The sequence below is a fragment of the Oncorhynchus masou genome, unplaced genomic scaffold (assembly GCF_036934945.1).
Source record: "Oncorhynchus masou masou isolate Uvic2021 unplaced genomic scaffold, UVic_Omas_1.1 unplaced_scaffold_1937, whole genome shotgun sequence".
NCBI lineage: Eukaryota > Metazoa > Chordata > Actinopteri > Salmoniformes > Salmonidae > Oncorhynchus > Oncorhynchus masou.
Genome location: NW_027008433.1, coordinates 41,358 through 64,768, shown reverse-complemented (window position 1 = coordinate 64,768; position 23,411 = coordinate 41,358). Strand labels below are relative to the sequence as shown.

The following is a 23,411-nucleotide window of genomic DNA, read 5'->3' as shown; positions in this document are numbered from 1 at the left end:
CACCTCCCCTCTCCTACCGTCTCTTCTCCCCTCCCCTTCCCTACTGTCTCTCCTCCCTCCTCATACTGACCCTGGGCCCTCCTCCCTCACCTCCCTCTCCTACCGTCTCTTCTCCCCCTCCCCTTCCCTACTGTCTCTCCTCCCTTCTCATACTGAACCTAGGCCCTCCTCCCTCACCTCCCCTCTCCTACCGTCTCTTCTCCCCCTCCCCTTCCCTACTGTCTCTCCTCCCTTCTCATACTGAACCTAGGCCCTCCTCCCTCCCCTCCCCTCTCCTACCGTCTCTCCTCCCTCCTCATACTGACCCTGGGCCCTCCTCCCTCCTCTAGTAGGCCCGCCCTTTGACCTGCTATCGTGCGTGCCCCCAGGTCTGTCCATGCACACGATGACCGGTGCTCTGGGACCCCTCGCCATGCCCGGCTCAGTCTCGGGACGGATGACCCTACATGGCATGGCCCCCATCGCTGTTCACGCCGTTCTCCTTGTCTCCAACCTCAACCCTGATGTGAGTGACCCCCCCCCCCCCCCCGCCCCGCCCACCTGTTACCCCCTCAACTCCTCTTTATTGTTTGTGCTCTTGCCAACGCCATTGCTCAATGTCAAGCTAAACATTTGGCATTACAATGAATGTTGACTTGATAGAACCACCTGGTGAGAAGAGACACTTTCCATATAACTAAATGTTACTGACCTGGTGAGAAGAGACACTTTCCAGATAACTAAATGTTGATGTTAGAATGGAATGGTACTTAGGGCTACTTCTTGGTAAATATCATGTTGGATTCTCTGCTGGGCTACAATCATTGAAGAGTTTCATGTTAGTAGCTGCTTTCTCTATCTGTGTCAGCAGCAGTTGATGTCACAAGACACGACCTGGGTTGTGTCCCAAATCCCACCCTTTTATCTATGCAGTGCACTACTTTTCACCAGGGCCCACTACACTAGGTAATAGGGTTGGATTTGGGACTGGGTAGTGGTGAATAGCTGGGTCTTATCTGATTCTCCAGCTAGATAAGCAGCATTAGGGTTGGGACCTGCTGGCTGGCTGGGCCCTGCTGGCTGGCTGGTTGGGCTGCTACTGGCTGGCTGGTTGGGCTGCTACTGGCTGGCTGGTTGGGACGCTGCTGGCTGGCTGGCTGGGCCCTGCTGGCTGACTAGGACGCTGCTGGCTGGCTGGCTGGGCCCTGCTGGCTGGTTGGGCCGCTACTGGCTGGCTGACTAGGACGCTGCTGGCTGGCTGGTTGGGCTGCTACTGGCTGGCTGGTTGGGCTGCTACTGGCTGGCTGGTTGGGCTGCTACTGGCTGGCTGGTTGGGCTGCTACTGGCTGGCTGGTTGGGCTGCTACTGGCTGGCTGGTTGGGCTGCTACTGGCTGGCTGGTTGGGCTGCTACTGCCTGGCTGGTTGGGCTGCTACTGGCTGGCTGGTTGGGCTGCTGCTGGCTGGCTGGTTGGGCTGCTGCTGGCTGGCTGGTTGGGCCGCTGCTGGCTGGCTGGTTGGGCTGCTGCTGCTGGCTGGCTGGTTGGGCCGCTGCTGGCCGTCTGGCTGGGCTGCTGCTGCTGGCTGGGCCCTGCTGGCTGGCTGTTTGGGCCCTGCTGGCTGGCTGGTTGGGCCCTGCTGGCTGGCTGGTTGGGCCCTGCTGGCTGGCTGGTTGGGCCCTGCTGGCTGGCTGTGTGTGATGATAATGCAAGGGAAAGGGAAGGTACATGCTTGGTTGGTTTCTGTATCACCACACCACCAGTATTACCTTCACTTGACCAGTTGTCTGATTTCCTCTTTCTTCTCCCTGCAGAGCATATCACCACATGGACTGTTCATCCTATTTGGTAAGGCCATTTAGTAATGGGGTAGGTTGTCATTCACTGCATAGCTGTGTGTGTGTGGGGGGCTTACCGTGGTTAGTGTGCCTTTTATGCTAACTGTGATTGGCTGATAAGTATACTTCCTGTCCTGTCTGTTTAGATACTGACATCTGTTTGTCATCTCACACCCCTCTATCCTTCTATCTCCCCGTAAACTCTCAGCATTATACAATGAAGGGAAATAATCTTGCTTTGGCAATGTAAACATCTGTTTTCCCATGCCAATAAAGCCCCTTTTGAATTGTATTGAAATAATGTATGTACTTCACACTCCTCTTGTCCCTCCCACTCTCTCGTTCTATACCTCCCTCCTTCTCTCTCTCTCTAGGGGTTTATGGTGATGTGCATCGGGTCAAGATTCTGTTCAACAAGAAAGAGAATGCCTTAATCCAGATGGCCGACGCTACTCAGGCACAGCTTGGTGAGAGGACGGATCAGATCCCACTGTTATACTGATACAACAGATCAGATCCCACTGTTACACTGAGAGGACAGATCAGATCCCACTGTTATACTGAGAGGACAGATCAGATCCCACTGTTATACTGAGAGAACAGATCAGATCCCACTGTTATACTGATACAACAGATCAGATCCCACTGTTATACTGATACAACAGATCAGATCCCACTGTTATACTGATACAACAGATCAGATCCCACTGTTATACTGAGAGGACAGATCAGATCCCACTGTTATACTGAGAGGACAGATCAGATCCCACTGTTATACTGAGAGAACAGATCAGATCCCACTGTTATACTGATACAACAGATCAGATCCCACTGTTATACTGATACAACAGATCAGATCCCACTGTTATACTGATACAACAGATCAGATCCCACTGTTATACTGAGAGGACAGATCAGATCCCACTGTTATACTGAGAGGACAGATCAGATCCCACTGTTATACTGATACAACAGATCAGATCCCACTGTTATACTGAGACAACAGAACAGATCCCACTGTTACACTGATACAACAGATCAGATCCCACTGTTATACTGAGAGAACAGATCAGATCCCACTGTTATACTGAGACAACAGATCAGATCCCACTGTTATACTGAGAGAACAGATCAGATCCCACTGTTATACTGAGAGGACAGATCAGATCCCACTGTTATACTGAGACAACAGATCAGATCCCACTGTTATACTGATACAACAGATCAGATCCCACTGTTATACTGAGAGGACAGATCAGATCCCACTGTTATACTGAGAGGACAGATCAGATCCCACTGTTATACTGATACAACAGATCAGATCCCACTGTTATACTGATACAACAGATCAGATCCCACTGTTACACTGATACAACAGATCAGATCCCACTGTTATACTGAGAGGACAGATCAGATCCCACTGTTATACTGAGAGGACAGATCAGATCCCACTGTTATACTGATACAACAGATCAGATCCCACTGTTATACTGAGAGAACAGATCAGATCCCACTGTTATACTGAGAGGACAGATCAGATACCACTGTTATACTGAGAGGACAGATCAGATCCCACTGTTATACTGAGAGAACAGATCAGATCCCACTGTTATACTGAGAGGACAGAACAGATCCCACTGTTATACTGAGAGGACAGAACAGATCCCACTGTTATACTGAGACAACAGATCAGATCCCACTGTTATACTGAGAAAACTGAACAGATCCCACTGTTATACTGAGAGAACTGAACAGATCCCACTGTTATACTGATACAACAGATCAGATCCCACTGTTATACTGAGAGGACAGAACAGATCCCACTGTTATACTGATACAACAGATCAGATCCCACTGTTATACTGATACAACAGATCAGATCCCACTGTTATACTGAGAGGACAGATCAGATCCCACTGTTATACTGATACAACAGATCAGATCCCACTGTTATACTGATACAACAGATCAGATCCCACTGTTATACTGATACAACAGATCAGATCCCACTGTTATACTGATACAACAGATCAGATCCCACTGTTATACTGAGAGGACAGAACAGATCCCACTGTTATACTGATACAACAGATCAGATCCCACTGTTATACTGAGAGGACAGAACAGATCCCACTGTTATACTGATACAACAGATCAGATCCCACTGTTATACTGATACAACAGATCAGATCCCACTGTTATACTGAGAGGACAGATCAGATCCCACTGTTATACTGATACAACAGATCAGATCCCACTGTTATACTGATACAACAGATCAGATCCCACTGTTATACTGATACAACAGATCAGATCCCACTGTTATACTGAGAGAACAGATCAGATCCCACTGTTATACTGATACAACAGATCAGATCCCACTGTTATACTGAGACAACAGAACAGATCCCACTGTTATACTGAGAGGACAGATCAGATCCCACTGTTATACTGAGAGGACAGATCAGATCCCACTGTTATACTGAGACAACAGATCAGATCCCACTGTTATACTGAGACAACAGATCAGATCCCACTGTTATACTGAGAGGACAGATCAGATCCCACTGTTATACTGAGAGGACAGATCAGATCCCACTGTTATACTGAGACAACAGATCAGATCCCACTGTTATACTGAGACAACAGATCAGATCCCACTGTTATACTGAGACAACAGATCAGATCCCACTGTTATACTGAGAGGACAGATCAGATCCCACTGTTATACTGAGACAACAGATCAGATCCCACTGTTATACTGAGACAACAGATCAGATCCCACTGTTATACTGAGAGGACAGATCAGATCCCACTGTTGTACTGAGAGGACAGATCAGATCCCACTGTTATACTGAGACAACAGATCAGATCCCACTGTTATACTGAGAGGACAGATCAGATCCCACTGTTATACTGAGAGGACAGATCAGATCCCACTGTTATACTGAGACAACAGATCAGATCCCACTGTTATACTGAGACAACAGAACAGATCCCACTGTTATACTGAGAGCACAGATCAGATCCCACTGTTATACTGAGAGGACAGATCAGATCCCACTGTTGTACTGAGAGGACAGATCAGATCCCACTGTTATACTGAGACAACAGATCAGATCCCACTGTTATACTGAGAGGACAGATCAGATCCCACTGTTATACTGAGAGGACAGATCAGATCCCACTGTTATACTGAGACAACAGATCAGATCCCACTGTTATACTGAGACAACAGAACAGATCCCACTGTTATACTGAGAGCACAGATCAGATCCCACTGTTATACTGAGAGGACAGATCAGATCCCACTGTTATACTGAGAGGACAGATCAGATCCCACTGTTATACTGATACAACAGATCAGATCCCACTGTTATACTGAGAGGACAGATCAGATCCCACTGTTATACTGATACAACAGATCAGATCCCACTGTTATACTGATACAACAGATCAGATCCCACTGTTACACTGAGAGGACAGATCAGATCCCACTGTTATACTGAGAGGACAGATCAGATCCCACTGTTATACTGAGAGGACAGAACAGATCCCACTGTTATACTGAGACAACAGAACAGATCCCACTGTTATACTGAGAGCACAGATCAGATCCCACTGTTACACTGAGAGGACAGATCAGATCCCACTGTTATACTGAGAGGACAGATCAGATCCCACTGTTATACTGAGAGGACAGAACAGATCCCACTGTTATACTGATACAACAGATCAGATCCCACTGTTATACTGAGAGTACAGATCAGATCCCACTGTTATACTGAGACAACAGAACAGATCCCACTGTTATACTGATACAACAGATCAGATCCCACTGTTATACTGAGACAACAGATCAGATCCCACTGTTATACTGATACAACAGATCAGATCCCACTGTTATACTGAGAGGACAGATCAGATCCCACTGTTATACTGAGAGGACAGATCAGATCCCACTGTTATACTGAGAGAACAGATCAGATCCCACTGTTATACTGAGAGGACAGATCAGATCCCACTGTTATACTGAGAGGACAGATCAGATCCCACTGTTATACTGAGACAACAGATCAGATCCCACTGTTATACTGAGACAACAGATCAGATCCCACTGTTATACTGAGAGGACAGATCAGATCCCACTGTTATACTGAGAGGACAGATCAGATCCCACTGTTATACTGAGACAACAGATCAGATCCCACTGTTATACTGAGACAACAGATCAGATCCCACTGTTATACTGAGACAACAGATCAGATCCCACTGTTATACTGAGAGGACAGATCAGATCCCACTGTTATACTGAGACAACAGATCAGATCCCACTGTTATACTGAGACAACAGATCAGATCCCACTGTTATACTGAGAGGACAGATCAGATCCCACTGTTGTACTGAGAGGACAGATCAGATCCCACTGTTATACTGAGACAACAGATCAGATCCCACTGTTATACTGAGAGGACAGATCAGATCCCACTGTTATACTGAGAGGACAGATCAGATCCCACTGTTATACTGAGACAACAGATCAGATCCCACTGTTATACTGAGACAACAGAACAGATCCCACTGTTATACTGAGAGCACAGATCAGATCCCACTGTTATACTGAGAGGACAGATCAGATCCCACTGTTGTACTGAGAGGACAGATCAGATCCCACTGTTATACTGAGACAACAGATCAGATCCCACTGTTATACTGAGAGGACAGATCAGATCCCACTGTTATACTGAGAGGACAGATCAGATCCCACTGTTATACTGAGACAACAGATCAGATCCCACTGTTATACTGAGACAACAGAACAGATCCCACTGTTATACTGAGAGCACAGATCAGATCCCACTGTTATACTGAGAGGACAGATCAGATCCCACTGTTATACTGAGAGGACAGATCAGATCCCACTGTTATACTGATACAACAGATCAGATCCCACTGTTATACTGAGAGGACAGATCAGATCCCACTGTTATACTGAGAGGACAGATCAGATCCCACTGTTATACTGAGACAACAGAACAGATCCCACTGTTATACTGAGAGCACAGATCAGATCCCACTGTTATACTGAGAGGACAGATCAGATCCCACTGTTATACTGAGAGGACAGATCAGATCCCACTGTTATACTGAGAGGACAGAACAGATCCCACTGTTATACTGATACAACAGATCAGATCCCACTGTTATACTGAGAGGACAGAACAGATCCCACTGTTATACTGAGAGGACAGATCAGATCCCACTGTTATACTGATACAACAGATCAGATCCCACTGTTATACTGAGAGGACAGATCAGATCCCACTGTTATACTGATACAACAGATCAGATCCCACTGTTATACTGAGAGGACAGATCAGATCCCACTGTTATACTGAGAGGACAGATCAGATCCCACTGTTATACTGAGAGAACAGATCAGATCCCACTGTTATACTGAGAGGACAGATCAGATCCCACTGTTATACTGAGAGGACAGATCAGATCCCACTGTTATACTGAGAGAACAGATCAGATCCCACTGTTATACTGATACAACAGATCAGATCCCACTGTTATACTGAGACAACAGATCAGATCCCACTGTTATACTGATACAACAGATCAGATCCCACTGTTATACTGAGAGAACAGATCAGATCCCACTGTTATACTGAGAGGACAGATCAGATCCCACTGTTATACTGATACAACAGATCAGATCCCACTGTTATACTGAGAGAACAGATCAGATCCCACTGTTATACTGAGACAACAGATCAGATCCCACTGTTATACTGATACAACAGATCAGATCCCACTGTTATACTGAGAGGACAGATCAGATCCCACTGTTATACTGAGAGGACAGATCAGATCCCACTGTTATACTGAGAGATCAGATCCCACTGTTATACTGAGAGAACAGATCAGATCCCACTGTTATACTGATACAACAGATCAGATCCCACTGTTGTATTGAGAGGACAGATCAGATCCCACTGTTATACTGAGAGAACAGATCAGATCCCACTGTTATACTGAGAGAACAGATCAGATCCCACTGTTATACTGATACAACAGATCAGATCCCACTGTTGTACTGAGAGGACAGATCAGATCCCACTGTTATACTGAGAGAACAGATCAGATCCCACTGTTATACTGAGAGAACAGATCAGATCCCACTGTTATACTGATACAACAGAACAGATCCCACTGTTATACTGAGACAACAGATCAGATCCCACTGTTATACTGAGAGCACAGATCAGATCCCACTGTTATACTGAGAGCACAGATCAGATTCCACTGTTATACTGAGACAATAGATCAGATCCCACTGTTATACTGAGACAACAGATCAGATCCCACTGTTATACTGAGAGAACAGATCAGATCCCACTGTTATACTGAGAGAACAGATCAGATCCCACTGTTATACTGAGAGGACAGATCCCACTGTTATACTGATACAACAGATCAGATCCCACTGTTATACTGAGAGAACAGAACAGATCCCACTGTTATACTGATACAACAGATCAGATTCCACTGTTATACTGAGAGGACAGAACAGATCCCACTGTTTTAACACTGAGAGAACAGATCCTACTGTTTCAATGCTGAGAGAACAGATCCTAACATCACACCAACCACTGGCTCCCTGTGCAATCCTGTATTAACTTCAATGCCCTCCTCCTTACCGACAAAGCCCTCCACAACCTGACAACCACCTAGCTCTCTGACCTTCTTCAAGCCTATGGCCCCTCCCTCTCCCTCTGCTGAGCTCCTTGTCTCCCTCACATTCTGCCTCCTGGGTCTTCAGTTGCTCTGCACCCAGGATGGAATGCTCTCCCTTCACACATGCAACATGTGACAACAGTCATCTCATTCAACCGCCTCCATGCATTCCTATGTGTCCCCCCAACCTTTTACCCTTACGCTTTACCCTAAACCCTTACCCTAAACCCTTACCCTAAACTCAAATCAATCAAATCAAATCAAATTTATTTATATAGCCCTTCGTACATCAGCTGATATCTCAAAGTGCTGTACAGAAACCCAGCCTAAAACCCCAAACAGCAAGCAATGCAGGTGTAGAAGCACGGTGGTTAGGAAAAACTCCCTAGAAAGGCCAAAACCTAGGAAGAAACCTAGAGAGGAACCAGGCTATGTGGGGTGTCCAGTCCTCTTCTGGCTGTGCCGGGTGGAGATTATACATTTAACATTAACATTAACAGAACATGGCCAAGATGTTCAAATGTTCATAAATGTCCAGCATGGTCGAATAATAATATGGCAGAACAGTTGAAACTGGAGCAGCAGCACGGTCAGGTGGACTGGGGACAGCAAGGAGTCATCATGTTAGGTAGTCTTGGGGCATAAATCCTTTACCCTAAACCATTACCCTTACCCTAAACCCTTACCCTAAACCATTACCCTAAACCCTTAACCTTTTACCTAAACCCTTTACCATAAACCCTTACCATAAACCCTTACCCTAAACCCTTACCCTTTACCCTAAACCCTTTACCATAAACCCTTTACCCTAAACCCTTTACCCTAAACCCTTTACCATAAACCCTTACCCTAAACCCTTACCCTTTACCATAAACCCTTACCCTAAACCCTCTACCCTAAACCCTAACCCTAAACCCTTCCCTAAACCCTTACCCTAAACCCTTACCCTAAACCCTTACCCTAAACCCTTTACCCTAAACCTTTACCCTTACACTAAACCCTTTACCCTAAACCTTTACCCTTACACTAAACCCTGTACCCTAAACCCTTACCCTTTACCATAAACCCTTCCCTAAACCCTTACCCTAAAACCTTACCCTTAACCCTAACCCTAAACCCTTTACATTTACATTACATTTAAGTCATTTGGCAGACGCTCTTATCCAGAGCGACTTACAAATTGGTGAATTCACCCTTACCCTGAGTGGCACAGTGGTCTAAGACCCTAAACCCTTATCCTTTACCTTAAACCCTTACTCTAAACCCTTACCCTATATCCTAAACTCTTACCCTAAACCCTTACCCTAAAACCTTACCCTAAACCCTTACCTTAAACCCTTACTCTAAACCCTTACCCTATATCCTAAACTCTTACCCTAAACCTTTACCCTAAACCCTAACCTTTATCCTGACCTTAAACCCTCACCCTAAACCCTAAACCCTATCCTTTACCCTAAACCCTTTACCCTTACCCTGAGTGGCACAGTGGTCTAAGACCCTAAACCCTTATCCTTTACCTTAAACCCTTACTCTAAACCCTTACCCTATATCCTAAACTCTTACCCTAACCCTAAACCCTATCCTTTACCCTAAACCCTTACTCTAAACCCTTACCCTATATCCTAAACTCTTACCCTAAACCCTTACCCTAAAACCTTACCCTAAACCCTTACCTTAAACCCTAACCCTAAACCCTTACCCTAAACCCTTACCTTTACCCTTACCTTAAACCCTCACCCTAAACCCTAAACCCTATCCTTTACCCTAAACCCTTTACCCTTACCCTGAGTGGTGCAGTGGTCTAAGACACTGCATCTCAATGCAAGAGGCATCACTGCAGTCCCTGGTTTGAATCCAGGCTGCATCACATCTGGCTGTGATTGGGTGTCCCATAGGGCAGTGCACAATTTACCCAGCGTCGTCCGAGGTAGGCTGGGGTAGGCCGTCAATGTAAATAAGAATTTGTTATTAACTGAAAATAAAAAACTCTATTCAAAAAATAACCCTGAAAACCCTAAAACCGGGTCCATATCCCCTCCTGGTTTTATCCATTCTGTTTCGTCTGGTCCTTTCATTTCAAATGTTACTTTGATTCATGGACTTGATTTAACTACATTATGTATTACAGTTGATTTAACTATATTATGTATTACAGTTGATTTAACTATATTATGTATTACAGTTAACTATATTATGTATTACAGTTGATTTAACTATATTATGTATTACAGTTGATTTAACTATATTATGTATTACAGTTAACTATATTATGTATTACAGTTGATTAAACTATATTATGTATTACAGTTGATTTAACTATATTATGTATTACAGTTGATTTAACTATATTATGTATTACAGTTGATTTAACTATATTATGTATTACAGTTGATTTAACTATATTATGTATTACAGTTGATTTAACTATATTATGTATTACAGTTGATTTAACTATATTATGTATTACAGTTGATTAAACTATATTATGTATTACAGTTGATTTAACTATATTATGTATTACAGTTGATTTAACTATATTATGTATTACAGTTGATGAAACTATATTATGTATTACAGTTGATTAAACTATATTATGTATTACAGTTGATTTAACTATATTATGTATTACAGTTGATTTAACTATATTATGTATTACAGTTGATGAAACTATATTATGTATTACAGTTGATTTAACTATATTATGTATTACAGTTGATTTAACTATATTATGTATTACAGTTGATTAAACTATATTATGTATTACAGTTGATTTAACTATATTATGTATTACAGTTGATTTAACTATATTATGTATTACAGTTGATGAAACTATATTATGTATTACAGTTGATTTAACTATATTATGTATTACAGTTGATTTAACTATATTATGTATTACAGTTGATGAAACTATATTATGTATTACAGTTGATGAAACTATATTATGTATTACAGTTGATTTAACTATATTATGTATTACAGTTGATTTAACTATATTATGTATTACAGTTGATTTAACTATATTATGTATTACAGTTGATTTAACTATATTATGTATTACAGTTGATTTAACTATATTATGTATTACAGTTGATGTAATTATATTATGTACTACACTGGCTTTTATTTAGGCCTCCTGTTAATGTCAGATGTCCTTGAGTGCCCTGAAAGGTGTCCGCCGGCCTCCCGGGTGGCGCAGTGCTCAAGGGCGCTGTACTGCAGCGCCAGCTGTGCCACCAGAGACTCTGTCGTAACCAGCCGCGACCGGGAGGTCTGTGGGGCGAGGCACATTTGGCCCAGCGTCGTCCGGGTTAGGGAGGGGTTTGGCCGGTAGGGATGTCCTTGTCTCATCGCGCACCAGCGACTCCTGTGGCGGGCCGGGCGCAGTGCGCGCTAACCAAGGTTGCCAGGTGCACGGTGTTTCCTCCGACACATTGGTGCGGTTGGCTTCCGGGTTGGATGCGCTCTGTGTTAAGAAGCAGTGCGGCTTGGTTGGGTTGTGTATCGGAGGACGCATGACTTTCAACCTTCGTCTCTCCCGAGCCCCTACGGGAGTTGTAGCGATGAGACAAGATAGTGGCTACTAAAACAATTGGACACCTCGAAATTGGGGAGAAAAAGGGGTAAAATAAAATCTTACATTTTTTTTTAAAAGGTGTCCGCCAAATCAAATATATTATTATTTTATTATAATTATTTATGTCTGTCAGGCTGTACTGTGTCTGACTCTCTTCGTCTCCCCCAGCAATGTCCCACCTGAACGGTCAGCGGCTGCACGGCAAGGTGATCAGAGTGACCATCTCTAAGCACCAGACGGTCCAGCTGCCCAGGGAGGGACAGGAAGACCAGGGCCTCACTAAAGACTTCAGCGGCTCCCCGCTACACCGCTTCAAGAAGCCTGGATCCAAGAACTTTCAGAACATCTTCCCTCCCTCTGCCACCCTCCATCTATCCAACATCCCGTGAGATTCACTATACCTCCCTCCTCCCTCTGCCACCCTCCATCTATCCAACATCCCGTGAGATTCACTATACCTCCCTCCTCCCTCTGCCACCCTCCATCTATCCAACATCCCGTGAGATTCACTATACCTCCCTCCTCCCTCTGCCACCCTCCATCTATCCAACATCCCGTGAGATTCACTATACCTCCCTCCTCCCTCTGCCACCCTCCATCTATCCAACATCCCGTGAGATTCACTATACCTCCCTCCTCCCTCTGCCACCCTCCATCTATCCAACATCCCGTGAGATTCACTATACCTCCCTCCTCCCTCTGCCACCCTCCATCTATCCAACATCCCGTGAGATTCACTATACCTCCCTCCTCCCTCTGCCACCCTCCATCTATCCAACATCCCGTGAGATTCACTATACCTCCCTCCTCCCTCTGCCACCCTCCATCTATCCAACATCCCGTGAGATTCACTATACCTCCCTCCTCCCTCTGCCACCCTCCATCTATCCAACATCCCGTGAGATTCACTATACCTCCCTCCTCCCTCTGCCACCCTCCATCTATCCAACATCCCGTGAGATTCACTATACCTCCCTCCTCCCTCTGCCACCCTCCATCTATCCAACATCCCGTGAGATTCACTATACCTCCCTCCTCCCTCTGTCACCCTCCATCTATCCAACATCCCGTGAGATTCACTATACCTCCCTCCTCCCTCTGCCACCCTCCATCTATCCAACATCCCGTGAGATTCACTTTACCTCCCTCCTCCCTCTGCCACCCTCCATCTATCCAACATCCCGTGAGATTCACTATACCTCCCTCCTCCCTCTGCCACCCTCCATCTATCCAACATCCCGTGAGATTCACTATACCTCCCTCCTCCCTCTGCCACCCTCCATCTATCCAACATCCCGTGAGATTCACTTTACCTCCCTCCTCCCTCTGCCACCCTCCATCTATCCAACATCCCGTGAGATTCACTTTACCTCCCTCCTCCCTCTGCCACCCTCCATCTATCCAACATCCCGTGAGATTCACTATACCTCCCTCCTCCCTCTGCCACCCTCCATCTATCCAACATCCTGTGAGATTCACTATACCTCCCTCCTCCCTCTGCCACCCTCCATCTATCCAACATCCCGTGAGATTCACTATACCTCCCTCCTCCCTCTGCCACCCTCCATCTATCCAACATCCCGTGAGATTCACTATACCTCCCTCCTCCCTCTGCCACCCTCCATCTATCCAACATCCCGTGAGATTCACTATACCTCCCCCTCTCCAACTATACCTCCCTCCCTCCAACTACACCTTCCTCATCTCTAACTGTACCTCCCTCCTCCCCCTCTCCAACTATACCTCCCTCCTCCCCCTCTCCAACTACACCTCCCTCCCTCCAACTACACCTTCCTCCTCTCAAACTGTACCTCCCTCCTCCCCTCTCCAACTATACCTCCCTCCTCCCCCTCTACAACTATACCTCCCTCCTCCCCCTCTCCAACTATATCTCCCTCCTCCCTCTCTCCAGCTACACCTCCCTCCTCTCCCTCTCCAACTATAGCTCCTTCCGCCCCTCTCCAACTATACCTCCCTCCTCCCCAACTACACCTCCCTCCTCCCCCTCTCCAACTACACCTCCCTCCTCCCCCTCTCCAACTATACCTCCCTCCTCCCCTCTCCAACTATATCTCCCTCCCCCTCTCTCCAACTACACCTCCCTCCTCCCCCTCTCCAACTATACCTCCCTCCTCCCCCTCTCCAACTACACCTCCCTCCCTCCAACTACACCTTCCTCCTCTCAAACTGTACCTCCCTCCTCCCCCTCTCCAACTATACCTCCCTCCCCCTCTCCAACTATACCTCCCTCCTCCCCCTCTCCAACTATATCTCCCTCCCCCCTCTCTCCAACTATACCTCCCTCCCCCTCTCCAACTATATCTCCCTCCCCCCTCTCTCCAACTATACCTCCCTCCCCCTCTCCAACTATACCTCCCTCCTCCCCCTCTCCAACTATAGCTCCTTCCGCCCCCTCTCCAACTATACCTCCCTCCTCCCCAACTACACCTCCTTCCTCCCTCCTCCCCTACTACACCTCCCTCCTCCCCCTCTCTAACTACACCTCCCTCCTCCCCCTCTCCAACTATACCTCCCTCCTCCCCCTCTCCAACTACACCTCCCTCCTCAACACTAGTTATCTATTCTGTTTACTTCTGGGGATGGATGTGTTTAAATCTGAACAAGTGAATATGTATGATAATGTCTGTCACAAGAAAGTTCCCCTTTAGCTGTACTCCTGCAGTATACTGTAGAGGCTGTACTCCTGCAGTATACTATAGAGGCTGTACTCCTGCAGTATACTATAGAGGCTATACTCCTGCAGTATCCTCAGTATGGCAGCTATATGTCTACAGTATACTATAGAGGCTCTACTCCTGCAGTATACTATAGAGGCTGTACTCCTGCAGTATACTGTAGAGGCTATACTCCTGCAGTATCCTCAGTATGGCAGCTATATGTCTACAGTATACTATAGAGGCTGTACTCCTGCAGTATACTATAGAGGCTGTACTCCTGCAGTATACTGTAGAGGCTATACTCCTGCAGTATCCTCAGTATGGCAGCTATATGTCTACAGTATACTATAGAGGCTGTACTCCTGCAGTATACTATAGAGGCTGTACTCCTGCAGTATACTGTAGAGGCTATACTCCTGCAGTATCCTCAGTATGGCAGCTATATGTCTACAGTATACTATAGAGGCTGTACTCCTGCAGTATACTATAGAGACTGTACTCCTGCAGTATACTCAGTATGACAGCTATATGTCTACATTATACTATAGAGGCTGTACTCCTGCAGTATACTGTAGAGGCTGTACTCCTGCAGTATACTATAGAGGCTGTACTCCTGCAGTATACTATAGAGGCTGTACTCCTGCAGTATACTATAGAGGCTGTACTCCTGCAGTATACTATAGAGGCTGTACTCCTGCAGTATACTATAGAGGCTGTACTCCTGCAGTATACTCAGTATGGCAGCTATATGTCTACAGTATACTATAGAGGCTGTACTCCTGCAGTATACTATAGAGGCTGTACTCCTGCAGTATCCTCAGTATGGCAGCTATATGTCTACAGTATACTATAGAGGCTGTACTCCTGCAGTATACTATAGAGGCTGTACTCCTGCAGTATACTATAGAGGCTGTACTCCTGCAGTATACTATAGAGGCTGTACTCCTGCAGTATACTGTAGAGGCTGTACTCCTGCAGTATCCTCAGTATGGCAGCTATATGTCTACAGTATACTATAGAGGCTGTACTCCTGCAGTATACTATAGAGGCTGTACTCCTGCAGTATCCTCAGTATGGCAGCTATATGTCTACAGTATACTATAGAGGCTGTACTCCTGCAGTATACTATAGAGGCTGTACTCCTGCAGTATACTATAGAGGCTGTACTCCTGCAGTATACTATAGAGGCTGTACTCCTGCAGTATACTATAGAGGCTGTACTCCTGCAGTATCCTCAGTATGACAGCTATATGTCTACAGTATACTATAGAGGCTGTACTCCTGCAGTATACTATAGAGACTGTACTCCTGCAGTATACTATAGAGGCTGTACTCCTGCAGTATACTCAGTATGGCAGCTATATGTCTACAGTATACTATAGAGGCTGTACTCCTGCAGTATACTGTAGAGGCTGTACTCCTGCAGTATCCTCAGTATGGCAGCTATATGTCTACAGTATGCTATAGAGGCTGTACTCCTGCAGTATCCTCAGTATGGCAGCTATATGTCTACAGTATACTATAGAGGCTGTACTCCTGCAGTATACTGTAGAGGCTGTACTCCTGCAGTATACTATAGAGACTGTACTCCTGCAGTATACTATAGAGACTGTACTCCTGCAGTATACTATAGAGGCTGTACTCCTGCAGTATCCTCAGTATGGCAGCTATATGTCTACAGTATACTATAGAGGCTGTACTCCTGCAGTATACTCAGTATGGCAGCTATATGTCTACAGTATACTATAGAGACTGTACTCCTGCAGTATACTGTAGAGGCTGTACTCCTGCAGTATCCTCAGTATGGCAGCTATATGTCTACAGTATGCTATAGAGGCTGTACTCCTGCAGTATACTCAGTATGGCAGCTATATGTCTACAGTATACTATAGAGGCTGTACTCCTGCAGTATACTATAGAGGCTGTACTCCTGCAGTATACTATAGAGACTGTACTCCTGCAGTATACTATAGAGGCTGTACTCCTGCAGTATACTATAGAGGCTGTACTCCTGCAGTATACTATAGAGGCTGTACTCCTGCAGTATACTATAGAGGCTGTACTCCTGCAGTATACTATAGAGGCTGTACTCCTGCAGTATCCTCAGTATGGCAGCTATATGTCTACAGTATACTATAGAGGCTGTACTCCTGCAGTATACTATAGAGGCTGTACTCCTGCAGTATACTATAGAGGCTGTACTCCTGCAGTATACTATAGAGGCTGTACTCCTGCAGTATACTGTAGAGGCTGTACTCCTGCAGTATCCTCAGTATGGCAGCTATATGTCTACAGTATACTGTAGAGGCTGTACTCCTGCAGTATACTATAGAGGCTGTACTCCTGCAGTATACTGTAGAGGCTATACTCCTGCAGTATCCTCAGTATGGCAGCTATATGTCTACAGTATACTATAGAGGCTGTACTCCTGCAGTATACTATAGAGGCTGTACTCCTGCAGTATACTATAGAGGCTGTACTCCTGCAGTATACTATAGAGGCTGTACTCCTGCAGTATCCTCAGTATGGCAGCTATATGTCTACAGTATACTATAGAGGCTGTACTCCTGCAGTATACTGTAGAGGCTGTACTCCTGCAGTATCCTCAGTATGGCAGCTATATGTCTACAGTATACTATAGAGGCTGTACTCCTGCAGTATACTGTAGAGCTGTACTCCTGCAGTATCCTCAGTATGGCAGCTATATGTCTACAGTATACTATAGAGGCTGTACTCCTGCAGTATACTATAGAGGCTGTACTCCTGCAGTATACTATAGAGGCTGTACTCCTGCAGTATACTGTAGAGACTGTACTCCTGCAGTATACTATAGAGGCTGTACTCCTGCAGTATACTCAGTATGGCAGCTATATGTCTACAGTATACTATAGAGGCTGTACTCCTGCAGTATACTGTAGAGGCTGTACTCCTGCAGTATACTATAGAGGCTGTACTCCTGCAGTATACTATAGAGGCTGTACTCCTGCAGTATACTGTAGAGGCTGTACTCCTGCAGTATACTATAGAGGCTGTACTCCTGCAGTATACTGTAGAGGCTGTACTCCTGCAGTATACTGTAGAGGCTGTACTCCTGCAGTATACTATAGAGGCTGTAATCCTGCAGTATACTGTAGAGGCTGTACTCCTGCAGTATACTATAGAGGCTGTACTCCTGCAGTATACTATAGAGGCTGTACTCCTGCAGTATACTATAGAGGCTGTACTCCTGCAGTATACTCAGTATGACAGCTATATGTCTACAGTATGCTACTACCAGGTATCACCAGTTGAAGAAGCAGTGAGAGGTAAAAAGCCCCTCTCCCCTCTCAACACTGTTCCTTTGTTTTCGTCCTCCTCTCCACCGACAGTCCATCTATAACAGACGACATCCTGAAGGAGCTGTTTGCTGGGACTGGATACACAGTCAAGGCCTTCAAGTTCTTCCAGTAGGTTCTCTTTCTGACACTTGACTTCCTCAATGCTTCAGCAACACACATGGGATCCGACTCGGCCGCGATTCAAACAGAAACCTTCACTGCTCCAACAGAGGCCTCTACTTGACAGTTTCCCTGATGTTCACAGAGATCACCTTTGTAGTTTTTAATTGAACTTTTATTTAACTAGGCAAGTCAGTTAAGAACAAATTCTTATTTACACTGCCGGCCTACCCCGGCTAAACCAAAAACTTGAAACTTGAGCGTTGACTCAAACGCAAAATGACCTTTTAACCCCCAAGAGTTGATGTCCGCTCTCCCGCGGAAATTTAAGTAGCATAATAAAATCCCCATAAAAATATGTTAGTTAAAGAAGGAGATATCTTCTTGTTTTGTGCATTGGATGAATCTCAATCCACTGCATCTGCCGATGAAAGGCAACAAGAGTTGGAGCCCTGTTATGTCCCCCTATGTGGAGGGGTGAGACTCTCAGGAACATGTCGTACGTCTATTGTTTTGCTCTAGGACGCCCACAGGCCTCACAGGTCCCACAGGCCTCACAGGCCTCACAGGCCTCACAGGCCTCACAGGCCCCACAGGCCTCACAGGCCCCACAGGCCCCACAGGTCCCACAGGCCCCACAGGTCTCACAGGCCTCACAGGCCCCACAGGTCCCACAGGCCCCACAGGCCTCACAGGTCCCACAGGTCCCACAGGCCCCACAGGTCCCACAGGTCCCACAGGCCCCACAGACCCCACAGGCCTCACAGGTCCCACAGGCCTCACAGGTCCCACAGGCCCCACAGGTCCCACAGGTCCCACAGGTCCCACAGGCCTCACAGGTCCCACAGGTCCCACAGGCCTCACAGGTCCCACAGGTCCCACAGGCCTCACAGGTCCCACAGGTCCCACAGGTCCCACAGGCCTCACAGGTCCCACAGGTCCCACAGGCCTCACAGGTCCCACAGGCCTCACAGGTCTCACAGACCTCACAGGCCCCACAGGCCTTGTCTAAAGGTCCCGTGGTAACAGTTGAAAAAAATGTAAGGAATTAGTTTATTTTTTATTTTTAATACTTCAAGGGTCTTAAAAGTCAAATAGCTAAATTATCCTTGGTATGACCTTCTTAAAACAATTCTATATAGATTAGTAAAAAATGATCTTGTCTTAGGTCAGTTAGGATCACTTTATTTTAAGAATGTGAAATGTCAGAATAATAGTAGAGAGAATGATTTATTTCAGCTTTTATTTCTTTCATCACATTCCCAGTGGGTCAGAAGTTTACATACACTCATTTAGTATTTGGTAGCATTGCCTTTAAATTGTTTAACTTGGGTCAAACGTTTGGGTTGCCTTCCACAAGCTTCCCACAATAAGATGGGTGAATTTTGGCCTATTCCTCCTAACTGAGTTGTTGTAACTGAGTCACACGCTTTTTCAGTTCTGCCCCCAAATTTTCTATAGGATTGAGGTCAGGGCTTTGTGATGGCCACTCCAATACCTTGACTTTGTTGTCCTTAAGCCATTTTGCCACAACTTTGGGAGTATGCTATGGGTCATTGTCCATTTGGAAGACCCATTTGCGACCAAGCTTTAACTTCCTGACTGATGTCTTGAGATGTTGCATCAATATATCCAGAAAATTTTCTTGCCTCATGATGCCATCTATTTTGTGAAATGCACCAGTCCCTCCTGCAGCAAAGCACCCTACAACATGATGATGCCACCCCTGTGCTTCACGGTTGGGATGTTGTTCTTCGGCTTGCAAGCCTCCCCCTTTTTTCCTCCAAACATAACGATGGTCATTTTGGCCAAACAGTTCTATTTTTGTTTCATCAGACCAGAGGACATTTCTCCAAAAAGTACAATCTTTGTCCCCATGTGCAGTTGCAAACCGTAGTCTGGCTTTTTGTGGTTTCTTCCTTGCTGAGCGGCCTTTCAGGTTATGTCGATATAGGGCTCTCTGGTGACTCTCTGGTGACTCTCTGGTGACTCTCTGGTGACTCTCTGACTCTCTGGTGACTCTCTGGTGACTCTCTGGTGACTCTGGTGACTCTCTGGTGGCTCTCTGGTGACTCTGGTGACTCTCTGGTGACTCTCTGGTGGCTCTCTGGTGGCTCTCTGGTGACTCTGACTCTGGTGACTCTCTGGTGACTCTCTGGTGACTCTGGTGACTCTCTGGTGGCTCTCTGGTGGCTCTCTGGTGACTCTCTGACTCTCTGGTGACTCTCTGACTCTCTGGTGACTCTCTGGTGACTCTGGTGACTCTCTGGTGGCTCTCTGGTGACTCTCTGACTCTGGTGACTCTCTGGTGACTCTCTGGTGGCTCTCTGGTGGCTCTCTGGTGACTCTCTGGTGACTCTCTGGTGACTCTCTGGTGGCTCTCTGACTCTCTGGTGACTCTCTGGTGGCTCTCTGGTGGCTCTCTGGTGACTCTCTGGTGACTCTCTGGTGGCTCTCTGGTGACTCTGGTGACTCTGGTGGCTCTCTGGTGACTCTCTGGTGACTCTCTGGTGACTCTGGTGACTCTCTGGTGACTCTCTGGTGGCTCTCTGGTGGCTCTCTGGTGACTCTCTGGTGACTCTCTGGTGACTCTCTGGTGGCTCTCTGACTCTCTGGTGACTCTCTGGTGGCTCTCTGGTGGCTCTCTGGTGACTCTCTGGTGACTCTCTGGTGACTCTGGTGACTCTGGTGGCTCTCTGGTGACTCTCTGGTGGCTCTCTGACTCTCTGGTGACTCTCTGGTGGCTCTCTGGTGACTCTCTGGTGACTCTGGTGACTCTGGTGGCTCTCTGGTGACTCTCTGGTGACTCTCTGGTGACTCTGGTGACTCTCTGGTGACTCTCTGGTGACTCTCTGGTGACTCTCTGGTGGCTCCCTGGTGACTCTCTGGTGACTGTCTGGTGACTCTCTGGTGGCTCCCTGGTGACTCTCTGGTGACTCTCTGGTGACTCTCTGGTGACTCTGGTGACTCTCTGGTGACTGTCTGGTGACTCTCTGGTGGCTCCCTGGTGACTCTCTGGTGACTCTCTGGTGACTCTCTGGTGACTCTGGTGACTCTCTGGTGACTCTCTGGTGACTCTCTTTTGACTATCTGGTGACCTTGGTGTAGGTCCGTTATAAGACACTAGATGGGAATTGCTCCACTTAGAGAAATATATTTGTATTTATTTATTTAACCTGTATTGATCTATCAGTTCAATAGGATTGTTCCACACCCTAATATGTTTTTCCAAAGGCAGATTTGACAGACTCAAGCTAAAAATGTGTCATTCAGAGCCAAGGGAACATTCAGAATAGTGATCTCGGGACATACTCATGATCTGGAATGAACATCTCTTTGCGGATCAATAAAGTGTAATTGATTACTGTTTGTCCATCTGTGTCTGTCTCAGGAAGGACCGTAAGATGGCTCTGATCCAGTTGGGTTCAGTGGAGGAGGCCATCCAGGCCCTGATCGACCTCCACAACCACGACCTGGGAGAGAACCATCACCTCCGCGTGTCCTTCTCCAAGAGCACCATCTGAACCGCCTCACCCAGATCCCCCAGCCCCCCCACACCCAGGGCCTCGCTCCTGGGCTGGGCTAACCCCATGCCCCCCCACCCACCCCCAGGGCCTCGCTCATGGGCTGGGATAACCCCATGCCCCCCACCCACCCCTAGCCCCTGTTGGGAGTGACGGACAGAAACACCCACTTTTACTTAAAACAAACAACAGACAATGAACTAGTTTAGATGATATTGTTGTGTAATAGACTACTGTAACACAAGGCCTTCAGACAGAGACTGATATAGAGACAGAGCTGAAGTAGGCTGGAAGGAGAGCTGGTTGATTGATTCAGGGCAGAGAGAACAACGGTGATGTGGGCTGACATGGTGCATCAGTGCATCCTTTACCTGGCATTCGAGGACCCTAATCCAGGGAGAGACTAGACCCTAATCCAGGGAGAGACTAGACCCTAACCCAGGGAGAGACTAGACCCTAATCCAGGGAGAGACTAGACCCTAACCCAGGGAGAGACTAGACCCTAATCCAGGGAGAGACTAGACCCTAATCCAGGGAGAGACTAGACCCTAGCCCAGGGAGAGACTAGACCCTAACCCAGGGAGAGACTAGACCCTAACCCAGGGAGAGACTAGACCCTAATCCAGGGAGAGACTAGACCCTAATCCAGGGAGAGACTAGACCCTAACCCAGGGAGAGACTAGACCCTAATCCAGGGAGAGACTAGACCCTAACCCAGGGAGAGACTAGACCCTAACCCAGGGAGAGACTAGACCCTAATCCAGGGAGAGACTAGACCCTAGCCCAGGGAGAGACTAGACCCTAACCCAGGGAGAGACTAGACCCTAACCCAGGGAGAGACTAGACCCTAGCCCAGGGAGAGACTAGACCCTAACCCAGGGAGAGACTAGACCCTAATCCAGGGAGAGACTAGACCCTAACCCAGGGAGAGACTAGACCCAAGCCCAGGGAGAGACTAGACCCTAACCCAGAGAGAGGCTAGACCCTAATCTAGGGAGAGACTAGACCCTAACCCAGGGAGAGACTAGACCCTAATCCAGGGAGAGACTAGACCCTAACCCAGGGAGAGACTAGACCCTAACCCAGGGAGAGACTAGACCCTAACCCAGGGAGAGACTAGACCCTAGCCCAGGGAGAGACCCTAGCCCAGGGAGAGACTAGACCCTAGCCCAGGGAGAGACCCTAGCCCAGGGAGAGACTAGACCCTAGCCCAGGGAGAGACTAGACCCTAATCTAGGGAGAGACTAGACCCTAGCCCAGGGAGAGACTAGACCCTAGCCCAGGGAGAGACCCTAGCCCAGGGAGAGACTAGACCCTAGCCCAGGGAGAGACTAGACCCTAACCCAGGGAGATACTAGACCCTAGCCCAGGGAGAGACTAGACCCTAACCCAGGGAGATACTAGACCCTAGCCCAGGGAGAAACTAGACCCTAACCCAGGGAGATACTAGACCCTAATCCAGGGAGAGAGATACTCAACACTCTTTGGAGGCTTCTGCCCAGTCTGTCACCCCGTCACCCACCCAGCCACTGACCCACCTACAGTCCCGGAGTGAGACTCCTCCAGCTGTACTGCATTGTTACAACTGAAGCCCCTTCTCCGTAACCAACAGCACACCAAGCGTTATGTGGTGGTG

The 23,411-nt window shown here is 46.9% G+C and overlaps 1 protein-coding gene across 3 annotated transcripts in view; it reads left to right on the top strand.

Moving 5' to 3' along the window:
* LOC135532604 (polypyrimidine tract-binding protein 3-like) overlaps positions 1 to 22,705 on the top strand; it is a 31,652-nt gene extending 8,947 nt beyond the window's left edge. Inside the window, exons 3-8 of one of the 3 annotated variants that reach the window (XM_064960078.1) lie at positions 333 to 505; positions 1,791 to 1,824; positions 2,189 to 2,281; positions 12,305 to 12,521; positions 18,183 to 18,260; positions 21,643 to 22,705. In XM_064960078.1, the coding sequence (XP_064816150.1) occupies positions 333 to 505; positions 1,791 to 1,824; positions 2,189 to 2,281; positions 12,305 to 12,521; positions 18,183 to 18,260; positions 21,643 to 21,775 (728 nt within the window). In that variant the 3' untranslated portion in view covers positions 21,776 to 22,705. Of the gene's footprint in view, positions 1 to 329; positions 506 to 1,790; positions 1,825 to 2,188; positions 2,282 to 12,304; positions 12,522 to 18,182; positions 18,261 to 21,642 lie in introns of all 3 variants that reach the window. The other 2 variants (XM_064960080.1, XM_064960077.1) reach the window with 2 other exon arrangements.
* Positions 22,706 to 23,411: the final 706 nt, after the last annotated feature.